At 38.0% G+C, this 14,614-nt stretch overlaps 1 protein-coding gene across 4 annotated transcripts in view; it reads right to left on the reverse strand.

Moving 5' to 3' along the window:
- Window positions 1–13,945, reverse strand: part of jakmip1 (janus kinase and microtubule interacting protein 1) — a 53,268-nt gene extending 39,323 nt beyond the window's left edge. The window contains exons 1-3 of one of the 4 annotated variants that reach the window (XM_073854079.1): window positions 13,738–13,945; window positions 7,602–7,848; window positions 892–1,386 (exon numbers count right to left, since the gene is read on the reverse strand). In XM_073854079.1, coding sequence (XP_073710180.1) covers window positions 892–1,386; window positions 7,602–7,745 — 639 coding nt within the window. In that variant the 5' untranslated portion in view covers window positions 7,746–7,848; window positions 13,738–13,945. The remainder of the gene's footprint in view (window positions 1–891; window positions 1,387–7,601; window positions 7,849–13,737) is intronic. The other 3 variants (XM_073854080.1, XM_073854078.1, XM_055178393.2) reach the window with 3 other exon arrangements.
- Between the last annotated feature and the right edge of the window lie 669 nt (window positions 13,946–14,614).

The following is a 14,614-nucleotide window of genomic DNA, read 5'->3' on the forward strand; positions in this document are numbered from 1 at the left end:
ATAATAGCATGTCTGAGCCGTGTTCCGAGTAATGGGAGTGGCTTGCAGAGCTGTGCATTGTGGTGCATAGTGGCAGTTGTAGTTTTTCATACAAATGTGCTCTAAAGTCACATTTTGTCTTTTCTCTGTCAAATAGGCACAAAATTCTACATTTATGTTACATTTTGACTACAAATATGACTCACTTTCCATAAAGATTAATGTTCCTATCGGTGAAATGGCCCTTTAAGTGGCGCGACACACCAAAGCTTTTTTATGCAGCTGAAAATGCCCGGCGAACGCCAACTGGCAGCTTTATTTCAGCCAACTTCCAGCTTTCTTCAGCTGAGCACTTTGGTTGCGGTGATACTTCTGCTTTGTTACCGCCAAGTGCTGGCCTTCAGCGCCGAAAAAAACCCGCTAGCTGCTAGCTTTTTTGAAAAATGCCGCCCATCCATTTAAAATAATTGAAAACATACGCTGGCCACGGGCGTAAAAGCTTTGGTGTGCATGACCCTTAAGTGCTGCAAACGTGCATTTTACGTGTGCATTGTGTGATACTGAACTTAGCAGTTATGTGTCTGATACTGCTGAATATAACATCTATTTACATATATCTCTATGGTCCGAGGTAGTACAAAAGAGTGGAGGCGGAAACTAACTAGCATATTCATAACCATGGTATTCGAGACGTGTAATTGAGTGGAGGCGGTTACTAATTTGAATATTCATAGATCCACATATACTAAATGAGACAAGGGTTTAGAGTTACAAGTTTCAAGCTGTTTTAAAGCATAAAGAAATCACTGTGACAGGTAAAACTTTTATATACGCTAATATGATGTTCAAAGATGCATTTTAAATGATAAAATCCTTGACTACAGGGAGACTTTAAATAACTCCATCTCTCACCAGTCTCCTGATTTCCCTCTCGCTCTCTCGTTTGATTCTCTGGATCGCATCCTGATGAGTTTGATGAGCCACTCTGAGATCGGCTGCTTTAGCCCTGTCTGCTTGCACGGCATTGGCCAGCGCCTCCTCTGCCTGTCGACGTGACGTCTTCGCCTCCTGCAGCTCCTGCGTGAGCCTGAGCCGCTCGGCCTCGTAGCTCCTGCGCGCCTCCTCTCGCGCCTCCTCCTTCAGGGCGTTCCGTAGTTCGCAGCTTGCTCCGTCCCGTAAAACACTCACCAGCCCCTGCAGCCGGGACATCTCTGTATCTCGGAGACGGGCCGCCCGTGCCAGCTCGGCCTCGTGTTGCCGAGCCAGGCTCTCTCGTGCGGCCGCCACCTCCCGCTGCTTCTCCTCGTGGAATTTGACGCGAAGTTCAGTGAGAGCCACCGAGTGCTTGTGTTGCTCGGTTTCACGCTGCCCGCGCAATTCCTGCAGCCTCTCCCGCAATTTACCCACCTAGAGAGTGACAGACAATGCAGATTTATTATTTAATAAAAAGAGTTAGTTTAATCAAATATGTTTTCTTTAGACAAAAAATATTTGATTGTCAAATATGGGAGCCCATACTCGAAATGTGATCCATTCCAGAGTAAAGTGAACACACAACCGTCATTGTGGGAAACATGCCTTGCTCAAGGGCCATGAGCCTTGAACCAATGACCTCTCCAACCATTAGGCTACGACTGCCCCAAGTGACCAGGATATATCAACCTCTTTGGTTCACAACATTATTCACTAAAAAATGTCCCTTCCAATCCAGAACCTGTACCCTACAATTCCCACATTCTTGCCATACTTGGTCCAAACATCAAAAACCAAGTTTGAATTCAATTTAAATAAAGCTATGGTATAGGGAATGATTTTAGTTTAATAACTAATATTAGTCTGCAACATTTATTTACACTTATATACACAATTTTAACAGACATACCTGTACAGTACATGGTGCTTTCTGAGGAATTACAGTCACTGTTCAATGCAATCTTTCATTAAATACAATATTATGTTAAAAATGTAAATATTCTGCAAAGCCTTGCGCTTAGGCATGGGCTGCATATATTGGCTGCAAATGGCTGAACAGAGCAAAAGGTACCAAAGTTGCAAACAAAAAGGGTTTTGTTTCTCTTTAAACCTCAGTTTCTAGTATTTAATAAATCTGGCCTAAAAACAAGTTTGCTTCATTGGATTATCAGTATTTATTCTCACTAACACCCTTACACCACCACTTTTCCACTGTTTCTGACTCTTTCCAAAACTGTGGGAAATTCTCTTTCATAACATCAAGCAATCCCTGGAATTTCTGAATAAGTCAGGTGCTGAATTTCACAATATAAGGCTCCTTACGAGCAAATAATTTTGACTGAGAATGACAAGCAGACAGAAAATCATGTTGGATAAGGCAGAAAATAAGGCTTTGTTCAGACAGGCAGTCAAAGTTTTTCTTGACACATCCAACTCAAATCTATTTAATTGTATTTGCGTGTAAAGTGAAACCTGTTTACAATCTTAATATTGAACATGTTTCATTCTAATTGGTTAAACCATTATTTGTGAAGTAATGTGAATAGAGAGCTGGGGTTTGGTCTTAAATAAGATCTTGAGTTAACAGAAGCTCAAGATATTTTCACGTTTTATTCTAAGAGTAAAAAGGTTGGTTGGTAACAAATAGCGGTAACATTTATTTTACGACCCGCAATGTATCGCGTAATTAAACCAAATTTACAGCGTACCTATTTGTAACAACAGGGTACCTCTACAGTACATACTTGTACACTCTAAAAACAAACGGTGCTATAGCACCAAAAGTGGTTCTTTGCTCGTAATCATAGAAGAACCGTTTTTAGTGCCATATAGCACCGGTGAAGCACCAGTGAAGCACCTGTGTAGAACCATATAGTGCTTTGTAGAACCATATGTGGTGCTATAGTGGTGCTATATGGCCCCTATATGGTTCTACACAGGTGCTTCACTGGTGCTTCACCGGTGCTATATGGCACTAAAAACGGTTCTTCTATGATTACGATCCAAAGCAATAGTTTTGGTGCTATATAGCACCGTATGTTTTTTTAGAGTGTAGGAATAAGGGAACAATATGTTAAGTTTGGGGTAATAAGGGGTTAAGAATATGAAGAATTAAAAATTATTTATACTCTAAGTATTTTATAACTACAGGGTACCTATTGTAATATTACGTGGTATGTATGACTTAGTCAAGTCTATGGGAAAATTATGTTTTATTTTTTATGATTTTATTGTGAAATTTTTATATTGACTTGAATGTTTTATACAGTCTATGTCTATGAGCCACATCGGCAAATAAATATAACAGCACATCACTTTTATTTTAGTAGCCTATATTACTTACTTTTAATAACAAAAGTCCAGCTGATTTAATGTGGTTATCTTTTTTAAGGTAAGTACAATAAAAATAGCAATATATTTGCAATTGGATATGCTTGACTCTGAAACTCTTTTATTTCAAATGACACAATAATGACCACAACGCAGCACGCTATTTGTTTATTTGTAATAGGTGTTATCATTGGTAGAATAAAACTTTGCAACATTCAAAAAACGAGCGTTTAAAGACACAAAAATGGAAACAGGCAACTTTTCATAGTACTCCTATTAGTAAAACTGCGTCCAATAGGGGGAAACGTAGTCGGCGATCCACTTTATTCTCCTTAAAGGCTGGGTTTTACGGCTCGACCGCTTTAAAAAACTTATTTCTGGGTTCTTTGGCTTGTTAGCTGTATATATTGTCACACAGCAGCTTTTAGGCATTATTCGTTTTTTGTTATAAGCCAGAAATGACAAGGAGGCGGCCTCTCGCAATACAAATTCAATGGAGATGGTTGGATTGCTTTCCCCCCCGGTGGGCGTGGTTTTCAGGTTATGGCGCGCTGCGCTCTGTCTCTATCGTGCTGTTATATTTTATTTGCCGACGTGCCTTGTAGACATTGACTGTATACAATACACTTTCATCGGGTAAGTAGCAAATATGAAAAAAAAATCTAAAATCTATAAATGAAGAGTTTGGTTCCAAAACGCAATAAATCCATTTTGACAAATTTTGGTAAAAACGTGTTTTCTATACCAAGAAAGTGACAAGATGAAAACAACTATTTTCTGTTACAAACTTTCACATAGCATCTTTAGGTTATAAAAACATAAAAAATTCAAATCCATAAGTTGATTTTCAAAGATTTATTATAAAAATTGATTATTTTTTCCACAAAATGCAATAAATCCATGACAAGTTTTTATTCAAAATGCTATAAATCTATTGAATCAATAGCCTATATAAATGTGCATTCATCTTTGCCATGTTATATTCATTTAGTTGACTAGTTGTACACACTAATTAAAAATATAAACATTAATGTTATTAATCAAAACACTTACTTTGTCATATTAAGATCACTGTCATTGCGGTTACTTGACGTCTTCGCTTAACGTCTTTCACAGCGATCGACTGTAAAATGTTTTTGGTCCTGCTCGATTTTCGTTGACTTTTAGTAAAATTATGGAAAGTTTTTCATAAGATCCTCTGAGGTCAATGTGTTAGCATGAGAAGCTTGCTGTCGGGAGAACAAGCACCCGTCTCCCGAGTGCCTCTCAGGGAAATTATTAGATGTTGATGGCTTACGTTTCTTTCCCATCACAGAAAACCATCAGGTTTAGCGATGCAATTAAAGTATTATTTTGTTTTGTTTGTTGATCACGTAGTACAAAGTAGATGAGGAAAACCAGGACTCCGTGTACTACGCGCGTCCGCCATTGTTTGTTTACATTGCGTGAACGGTGGGCTGTAATATCAGAAATGGAGTTATTGCGTTCTGTAAAAAAGTGGGAGTGGCGTTTGTCGCATTTTGGGAAAAAAGGGAGAAAAGATGACAGAATAACACGGCGGATATTGGATTTTGCGTAAAATTAAGAATTTACTTTTAACTACTGACCTGATATAATACTGATTTTGGCAGTAACTCATTTTTTTCGTTTATTGCGTTTTGGAACCAAACTCTTCAAATATAATTAAAAACTCAAAAACAACACAACATGGGCACAATTCACAAATAAGATATTAACTTCATATCAGGGAACATGTTTTTAAATGTTTTTAATGAAGTTTTAAAAAGTTGTTGGAAGCTTGATGGTGATTATGTTGAGAGACTGGTGTAGTTCGTCCAAGAGTTCTAGAAAACACATTTAGGGCCAGGCCAGATATACTAAACGGGGAAAATTAGCGTGAGAGCGCAATCCCAAAAAAGTTGAAGTGGTAATATCTGCAGGTTATTTACTAAAAAAGTGCAAATAAAATAACACAGGCACAACAGATGATTCCCATAATGACCAACGCAATCTACGAAGAGCAGCACAAATTAGTTCAGAGTCACAAATTAAGCAGAGATAATGCCCCTGCAGGTGCAAGTGATCTACTAACACCTGATGTGCTTGAGTTCAGCACCACGGACATCTTAGCTGAAAATGCGAGGTGTAAAAATCCTAGCTAATAAAGCCATAGTTCACTGAAAAGACCTGGAGGACAAATAAAATGAAGGTTTACAAGAAGTTTTGAAACACTTGGTATTGTGTGACGACTTCTAGTGACTTCTCTGGCTTTGCAAACAATATTTGAATAATATGTTCCTCTGGCATTCCAAATAAACTGTAACATGTTAAAAAACTCCTCTGCCTTGTACCACACACTCTCTGATCTCTGCGATGCCTCCTACTACAAGCAAAAATTGCAGCCATTTCAAACACAAAATGGTTTAAGACAAGCTTAAATACCAGTAATATAACATGCGCACACATTAGTAAATCACGTTCCGTGAATCATTTAAAGGAACAGTATGTAGGATTGTGGCCAAAACTGGTACTGCAATCACAAAACTTGTGTCTAAAACTGGTACTGCAATCAAACAACTGGTGGCCAATACACAACATGACAACATAAACATCAGTTGAGGGCTGCAACTCCACTTTTTAAATGACAATATCCTGGCTGGATCACTGTTGTCAGTCACATACGTATTTGAAATGAAAATGATTTCTTAATGTCTAGTGACAGGGCTATTTTATGATTAATTGATATACATTTCTTACATACTGTTCCTTTAAATAATGTCCTCCCAAAAATTTGGCATCTGAAGGGGAAACTCCTAGAAATGCATATGCAATAAGGTCACTCACAAAAAAACAGACCACACCTTTTCAGCACTAATTATCCACTGCACGTCTTTAGTAAATCCTGACAGTCATTACTTAACGTAAAAAATTATTAGTTAATCTTGCCCTTTTTCTACAAAATTCATAAAAGATTTGTTAATTTGTGTGAAGCTTATCTTGTTGGACAAATTTAGTTAGTAATATAACCTTTAATTTTGATCACGGAGCTTATTTTTTACAATAATCCAAAAGCTTATGTTAAAGTGTTAAAGGGGTGGTTCAATGGAATTTCATGCATTCTGACTTAATAACACAGTTATAGAGTTGTTTCCTCATGCTAAACGTAGGCAAAGTGTCAAAAAAGCAGTTGGGCGTGTTACAGAGTATTTCTGTGCCGAATGCACTTCGCCAGATTTCGGAAAGTTTTTTTTGATTACGGGTCCAGCTGACGTTTCAGGGGTTTCTATACGTATGACATATTTATATGGGCACTTCCCCTGGAAAACCCCGCCCACCCCTCAATCAGTGGGAGACGCTAGCACTTAATTTCAAAACTGAACAATGTGAAGGAGAAGAAATCCAGCCTTATGGAAACAATATCGTTTATTATCCGGGGTAGCAGCGGAGTTTTGTGTGTGTGTTTGATGCACTGGATTTCTCCAACCGGGTCATGAGTTGCATGCGGTAAGACTTCTGTCTTATGTTGGAAATAGGCGCGTGCATATTATATAAATGACACGAACATGTAGTGAATCATAAGTTATAAGTGTTGTATAGTGTTGCATGACTCGTACTCGCTCCTCCCGCGGTAGTAACTCCTCCTTCTTCATTTTTTCGTACGTTATCGGAAAGAATAGGTAAAGCTAATCTTTCTTTTATAAATCTGATTAAACTAAAGACTCTTTAGAGATATAAAGGATGTAATACTACTCTATAGGTTCTCCAGATTAACATCAGAAATGCAGAAACAGCGTGTGTTATGAGAGCTTTAAGATCTTCCTCTAGTTTTGTCGAGGGAACCCATGTGAAGCTAACATCTGGGTTGGCCAACAAAAATACCTCATCATCCCTACAGCTCTCTAATGTAACAGCATACACAGCACAAAGCTATTGTTGTATCCTATGAATTGTGTATATATCACTGCTATGTAGTAAACTATGTAAGCAAGTCACAGATTTCCATATGCATAAATGTTAAGTATTGCCAATAAATCCATTTATGATGTACCATAAGTTCAACACCACAGTAAGATGACATGATGACACGAGCAGAGGCAACATTTCCTGTTTTCCACCCTCTTAAATATTTTGAGTTACTCTTGTTTCTTCTCACAATGTGGGATGGTGTGTAAACCATTACTATGGCAACAAATGTCATACTGGATATTAGACTACAATGTCTGGACAAACAGATCAGATTTCATTACTTGCATAATAACAGTATGAAAACTCAGTCCTACAGATGTGCTGTGACCAAATACATTCTGTAATCGACGTACCTTTCCTCTTTCCTGTTGCAGTTCATTCTGTACGTCACTCAATCTGCTCTTCAGCTCTTCATTGGCTGTCTGCAGAGTCTCAATTTCCTGTTTTCCTCTGCTCTTTTTGGGAGGCGGGGCCAATGTGGGTGTGGTCGCAGCCATGATTTATCAGTGAAATCCACACTTTCACAGTCCAATCTCACTCCAAAACTGCTATAACACTGGAAATCGACCACAACGCCGTCTTCATCTTTCTCGTCTTTAGCTGGAAACAGAGAGGGACAGTCTGTGAGTTCAACAGTCAAACTCACTGCACACACAATTTTTCCACTTACTAAGACCGGGCGTTGCCTTAACACATGCTCACAAAACTACAGTTAACACAAACAATCATACAGTCATGGACACTCATTTGTACCATTTGTTCACAGGAATTTGCCTTCAAAGTGTTTGGCATGTTTGTGACTCCATCTAGTGGGGTCTCACAATAATGCAGGTGTTGTATTTACACAATTACAGTTACACAGACAACAGGAGACTGTTACAAATAATGGGCACTCGTAGCCTAGTGAGTCGAAGAGTCAGACTTGTAACCCGAGAGTTGCCGGTTCGAGTCTCACGGCCGGCAGGAAGTGACGGGTGCCCTTGAGCAAAACACTTTAACCCCAATTGCTCTCCGGGCGCTTTGTGTGTGTTCATGACTTGCAGTGTGTTTGTTCACTACTAACTGGGATGGGTTAAATGCAGAGGTCACATTTCAAGTATGCGTTCCATACTTAACAAACATGTCACACTTTACAAATGTACTTTTTTTAGATTGTATATAAGCTTTAGTACAGTATTAGGTGAAAGAAAAACTTTTATTATCAAGCTATTACAGGGTTCATAACATCGCTTTTTTATTTTATTACGTTTTCTGGGGTGTACTTATAATATTACTAAAGCGAAAAAAACACATACAAATAACATTTTAAAGGTGCAGAGTGTGTACATTTTAGGAAGATCTTTTGACAGAAATGCAATTTAATATACATAACTATATTTTCAGTGGTGTATAAAGACTTTACATAATGAACTGTTATGTTTTTATTGAGTTGTAGGAAGTTGTAGGGCCCTATGATTTTTGAGACGCGGAAAACGTGGACGGAATCACGGAATCCAAGCATGGAATGAAATTTACTGTACAAAACAGATTGGTACTCATTTTCAAATGGTAGTTTTGTTTGTTTGTTTGTTTCATTAATCAGCAAATGACAGAAATGAGCAAAAACATTTTCCTTTTGTGAAATGTTGGACATAAAGAACGGTTTCTCATCATGCATTGCAAACAATTTCATTAGATTTCGTCAAAGTCAGGGACACAGCAAACTACAGGTACAGCATATTTTCTTCCTATATCCGCCTTGCTCGTGCACAGGTCCGCACAATGCAACGCTGTTCACATCTATTTACCAGCGTGTATAGCTCGTATATGTTCCTCAGACATGCGACTCACATCTGAAGCGCACATACAGAAGCATTGCCACTGGCAGTCATCACACGCGTGGTCACATTTTCTTTCTTGTTTAAAGCAACACTATGTAGTTTTTCAACCTTTAAATAATGTCTCTAAAATTATTTCAGTGATAGAACAACTCTTAACTGGACAAATTCTACTGCTGCTGCAACCTGAGCAGCCTCCTAGCTGCTACAAGCACACTCTGAAAGTGGCGGTGGAGGGTAGGAAACACAGCACCGCCCCTCCCCCTGCCTGCAGAAGAGTGTCTGATACCAGGCACTGTTGTGCTTTTCAACCACATGGGGGAGCCGTAAGTCAATTTTACATGGAAACTACATAGTGTTGCTTTAAGTGAACATAAACAACTGGATGTTTATCAGTATATTAAAACTTCAAGCTGTCTTGGGTCTTAAAGTGCCAACAGCCTGCTGCTTTCTGTGTCAGAAATGTTCATTACACACCAAAAGTGAATATCACTCACTACTCTTAACTAAACAACTTTTGCAGCTGCACATTTAATTCATACAGTAACTGTGCAGTGTTTATTTGTATTTTTCGCTAATGTTAAATCATAGATTGTTTACAGACAATTTCATAACTAATACACTCACCTAAAGGATTATTAGGAACACCTGTTCAATTTTTCATTAATGCAATTATCTAATCAACCAATCACATGGCAGTTACTTCAATGCGTTTAGGGGTGTGGTCATGGTTAAGCCAATCTCCTGAACTCCAAACTGAATGTCAGAATGGGAAAGAAAGGTGATTTAAGCAATTTTTAACATGGCATGGTTGTTGGTGCCAGACGGGCCGGTCTGAATATTTCACAATTTGCTCAGTTACTGGGATTGTCACACACAACAATTTCTAGGGTTTACAAAGAATGGTGTGAAAAGGGAAAAACATTCAGTGTGCGGCAGTCCTGTGGGCGAAAATGCCTTGTTGATGCTAGAGGTCAGAGGAGAATGAGCCGACTGATTCAAGCTGATAGAAGAGCAACTTTGACTGAAATAACCACTCGTTACAACCAAGGTATGCAGCAAAGCATTTGTGAAGCCACAACACGCACAACCTTGAGGCGGATGGGCTACAACAGCAGAAGACACCACTGGGTACCACTCATCTCCACTACAAATAGGAAAAAGAGGCTACAATTTGCAAAAGCTCACCAAAATTGGACAGTTGAAGACTGGAAAAATGTTGCCTGGTCTGATGAGTCTCGATTTCCGGTTTAGTTTTGCAATAGCTAGATTTTTCACAAAAAAAAATTCTCCTCAGTGTAGATGAGCCAAAGCTATCTGTTACAGGACAGATCATATACTATGAGACCTGATATCAACTCAACTCACTTGGAAAGGTTTGCCTTTGTACAGTAGCATTGCTGAGCCCTAAGGCTGGCAGCTCTTTTACAAGCAGAGCTTAGGAAATTCAGTTTTCAACCATTTATGTGACAGACCCAGAACATAAGGCAAACAGAGCCCATGAAATCTTTTGATTTACCCATAGAAACTTAATTAAACAAAGAAGCGCAAACCGTTAAACTTTATGAAACATGTGGTTTACAGGGTTCCCACTCTAAGACAAAAATATTTCACATTTCCAGACTTTCACTTACTAAAAAGCTGAGTTTTTATGACCTACCAAATGTTTAGTTTAGTTTTTGTCTGAGATGCCATGACCCGGATAATGTTGTGTACACCATAAGTTCATAAAAAATTGCTTAAATGCGTAAAATGAATTAACAATGCCAATAAATGGCTGTTTAGATTGTAGTCTCACTTTAAATCAGTGGAGGCTTGGAAACAGCATTCAAGCGGATTACATTTTGAACTAAAATTTAAAGCGACAAATACCTGATATTTCATGACTTTGTCAAAAATTACTTTTCATGACTTTTTAAAATTCCATAATATTCCAGAAATTCCATGACCGTGGGAACCCTGGGTTTATCTTGACCTGCTTGAGGCTTTAATAAAAACAAATTCTACACAGATCTCTGAACAGATTTAGGCCCCTAAATCCCTATTACCTTGCAGAATGAATAGCAGAACACAACTAAAGCTATACTGGTGACTACTTGTTACTCTACAACACAATGGACAAGATTTCAGTTCAGCTTTCCCATAAAAAAGAATGCTGAACACACTAACTGTACGTGAAGTCAAGGAAAAGATTTCAAAATCCATAGAAAATGTAATTCAGATAAAGATTTGCTGTGTACCAAAAACCCACCCAAACACACACATGGCTCCCAGGTGTCCTGCCAGTCACAAGAGTTTACTGGCATTCGGCAGATATTGCATATTTACAGGAAACAAATCAAAGTCAAGCTGAATGCCAGATTCACAAACAGAAATATAAAAACTATAAATAAATCAATTTCTTCACTTCATCCATTTGCAAAAGAAAGACACTTTAGTAGTAAAGAGTTGCGCGAGATACAGATTGCATAACTTTGCAATAATAAAGGAGAAGTGGTGGTAAATAATATGCTGTATAAATCCTGTAATTCAGGTAGTGCAGCCTTATACACATACAGCAACGCCAAAAAAGTATTGAGAGACTTAAAGCAACACTATGTAGTTTCCATGTAAAAATGACTTACAGCTCCCCCATGTGGTTGAAAAGCGCAACAGTGCCTTGTATCAGACACTCTTGTGAAGGCAGGGGGAGGGGCGGGGCTGTGTGCTCTACCCTCCACCGCCACTTTCATAGTGTGCTTGTAGCAGCTAGGAGGCTGCTCGGGTTTCAGCAACAGTACAATTTGTCCAGTTAAAAGTTGTTCTATCACTGAAATAATTTTAGAGACATTATTTAAAGGTAAAAAATTACATAGTGTTGCTTTAAAATATACTGAAATATGTCATTGAATTAAATAACCAAGAGGCCCCTGCTCATTAAAGTTTTGTTGATAAACACTCATAAGAGGTAAACGTGTCAATATACTGATATAGAAATTTGCATATCAGTGTATGTATTGTCTGTACATGTACATACTTGTTAAACTATCACTGTGGCAGAACATATATGTTAATGCACTTGTAAGACAGGTTTGAATATGTGACGTTTTGTTAAGGTAAAATAGTTGTGTTGACAGTGTAAACGCTACTGAGTGTGTTCAGTTCATTTTGCAAGGAGGGTTTCATTCAACGGCCCAATGCCCCTAATAAAAGTTACAGTATATAAAATAACTTGTCCTCAAACAAACACCAGCACACAAACACACACCCAACACTGGAAAATATTCATACATCTACCTACAAACACATAAACAGAGATTATATTAAGATGTGATATGTAAAAAAATATGCAGCATTTTGTCAAATGAACATATATTTTATAAGTTATCTCAACTTTTCACAAGCCAAAACTTAAAATAGTAGGTTGAATTGACTTGCAAAGTTGTTTTAACTTCATGCTGCATTTTTTTAACAGTGTAGACTACACAGGAAAAGCAAACTCGCTTAATGACATCAGGTGCACTTATCCAGACTCCAGTTAACAAACTTAAGTATTCAGCCTTTCTTAACTAGTAATAACCAAGGATATCCTGCTGTGATTGCATGCACAACACAGACAAACAGTATCCTCAGGAATTATAAAGTTTCATGACTTGTTGTTGCTGACTTTATTAAAATAATAACTTCATATACTATCAAAGAGTAATATAACAGGGTAGATAAGCACTAGCTGTCAAGCTTATCATTTGTAAGCTAGAGAAAGGGTAGGTTTAATAAAGTCAGTGTCTATACTAGCTACATACATTAAAGTCTGGGCTGCCATGATGCAACTGTAAACATTTTCACATCTATTTCCCAGATACAGCAATAGATACAGTCAATTAAATCCACATTAATGAGATTTAAGACAATATTCCTTATTTTATAGTGCATATTCACACTACTGTATGAGTTAATGTGTAAAAACTGATATTTGCCACAAAATAATCTATTATATAACTGTCAAATTATTACGCACAAAATGATTAAAGAACAAAAACTATGCACACATACAAAAGCATCAAACTATCCTGCATTTTAAAGACTCTCGTGCAATTTTCAGATTTCCATAAGCGTGGGAAGCGTAAGTGTAGTATAGTGTAGTGTGTCCAGGGTTTCATCATCACCGGGCCGGTGACAGCAGAACCACACCCACAGATCCACTGCAGCTACACACGTCTCATATCATCACCACACACATGTGCACATTAAACACACATCAAATCATAATAAATAGACATTCGGTTGACTGACAGCTTTAACATGACTGACTGACAGCCGAGAGATGTGGCTGCAACATTCGTCTTCAGCTCAAGATACCGTTAAAAACACGATCACAGGACCACAACATATTAAATGTTGTCATTGCATTACTGAAAAAAAATCTTACTAATTAATTAGAGTGAAACGAGGGCGTGACCTGCCTCAGAAGCGATGAGCGCGTGCTGGATCAATAAACTCTCCCCGGTGAAAGTGATGAGATAATCACATTCATTCATAACGCGATCCTCATCCATCCATTACACACATAAACATTGTTCATGTCTTATAATAACTAAGGGCGTCCACATACAGATGCTAACCGTGAATAGGAAACATGCATTTGAGCAGGTTTTAAATGACTCGTTTTATCTTACGGTGCATTACAACTTACCGTGCGCGCGCGTCTCAGGTAACCGCAGTTCACGCAGGCCGATAATTTGTTTCGTTATTCCGCTAAACACCGACAAAAAGTCTGGTCCACGTCATCTGACATTAGATGTGGAAGTGTAGCTGATGGTTGTGTGTTTGTGATGCTATTACAGTGGGGCTAGTATTGCCGGATAGCGTTACATGAGTCTTCACTACACACGCGAGAAAAAGCCGACGGAGAATTTACGAATCCTACTATGGTCAGTGGTTTCTTTTTAATATTCATGAGCCAAGCCTTCGCTATTGGGCGGTAATGACAGAACGTCAGCATGTTGTTTTAATATTTATTTTGTTTTTTATTTAGTTGCTTATTTTATATCCATTAATGAGTTATTGCATTTTTCTTTTTATATCTCAAATGTGTTTTAAATTTTACAAAAACGAACCATGTGTTTTTTTCCATATTGATTATGGTTTATCCCAGTTTTTTTTTGCAAAATAATAATTTTAAATATCTATCTATTTAAAAACAATTATATTTAAATATCGAAACTATGTTTTTTTTTTTTTAACTGTACTGTAGTAAAACAATGGTTAATTCTCAAAAAGAAAAGCTTGAAACGTTCTTACTACTGTATGCATCATTTTCTTCAATAAAGAAATACATTCTCGCTATCAGAGACACATGCATACAAGACTGACATCATGTAAAGTCAATAGGGTTTCTTTCCCAGCAGAGGCGATGCTGGGAGATACAGAAGTGCGGCAAGAATACATAAAGCTGCATTCAGCACCACCAACCACAGACCAAATAAAGTGGGAAAGAAGGCAGCGTGGGGTTGCTGAGTGAAGTGGAAAATCAACCTCAGAAACATCACTATAGTGACCTAGATTTCCTC

The sequence above is a fragment of the Misgurnus anguillicaudatus genome, chromosome 16, assembly GCF_027580225.2.
Source record: "Misgurnus anguillicaudatus chromosome 16, ASM2758022v2, whole genome shotgun sequence".
Lineage (NCBI taxonomy): Eukaryota > Metazoa > Chordata > Actinopteri > Cypriniformes > Cobitidae > Misgurnus > Misgurnus anguillicaudatus.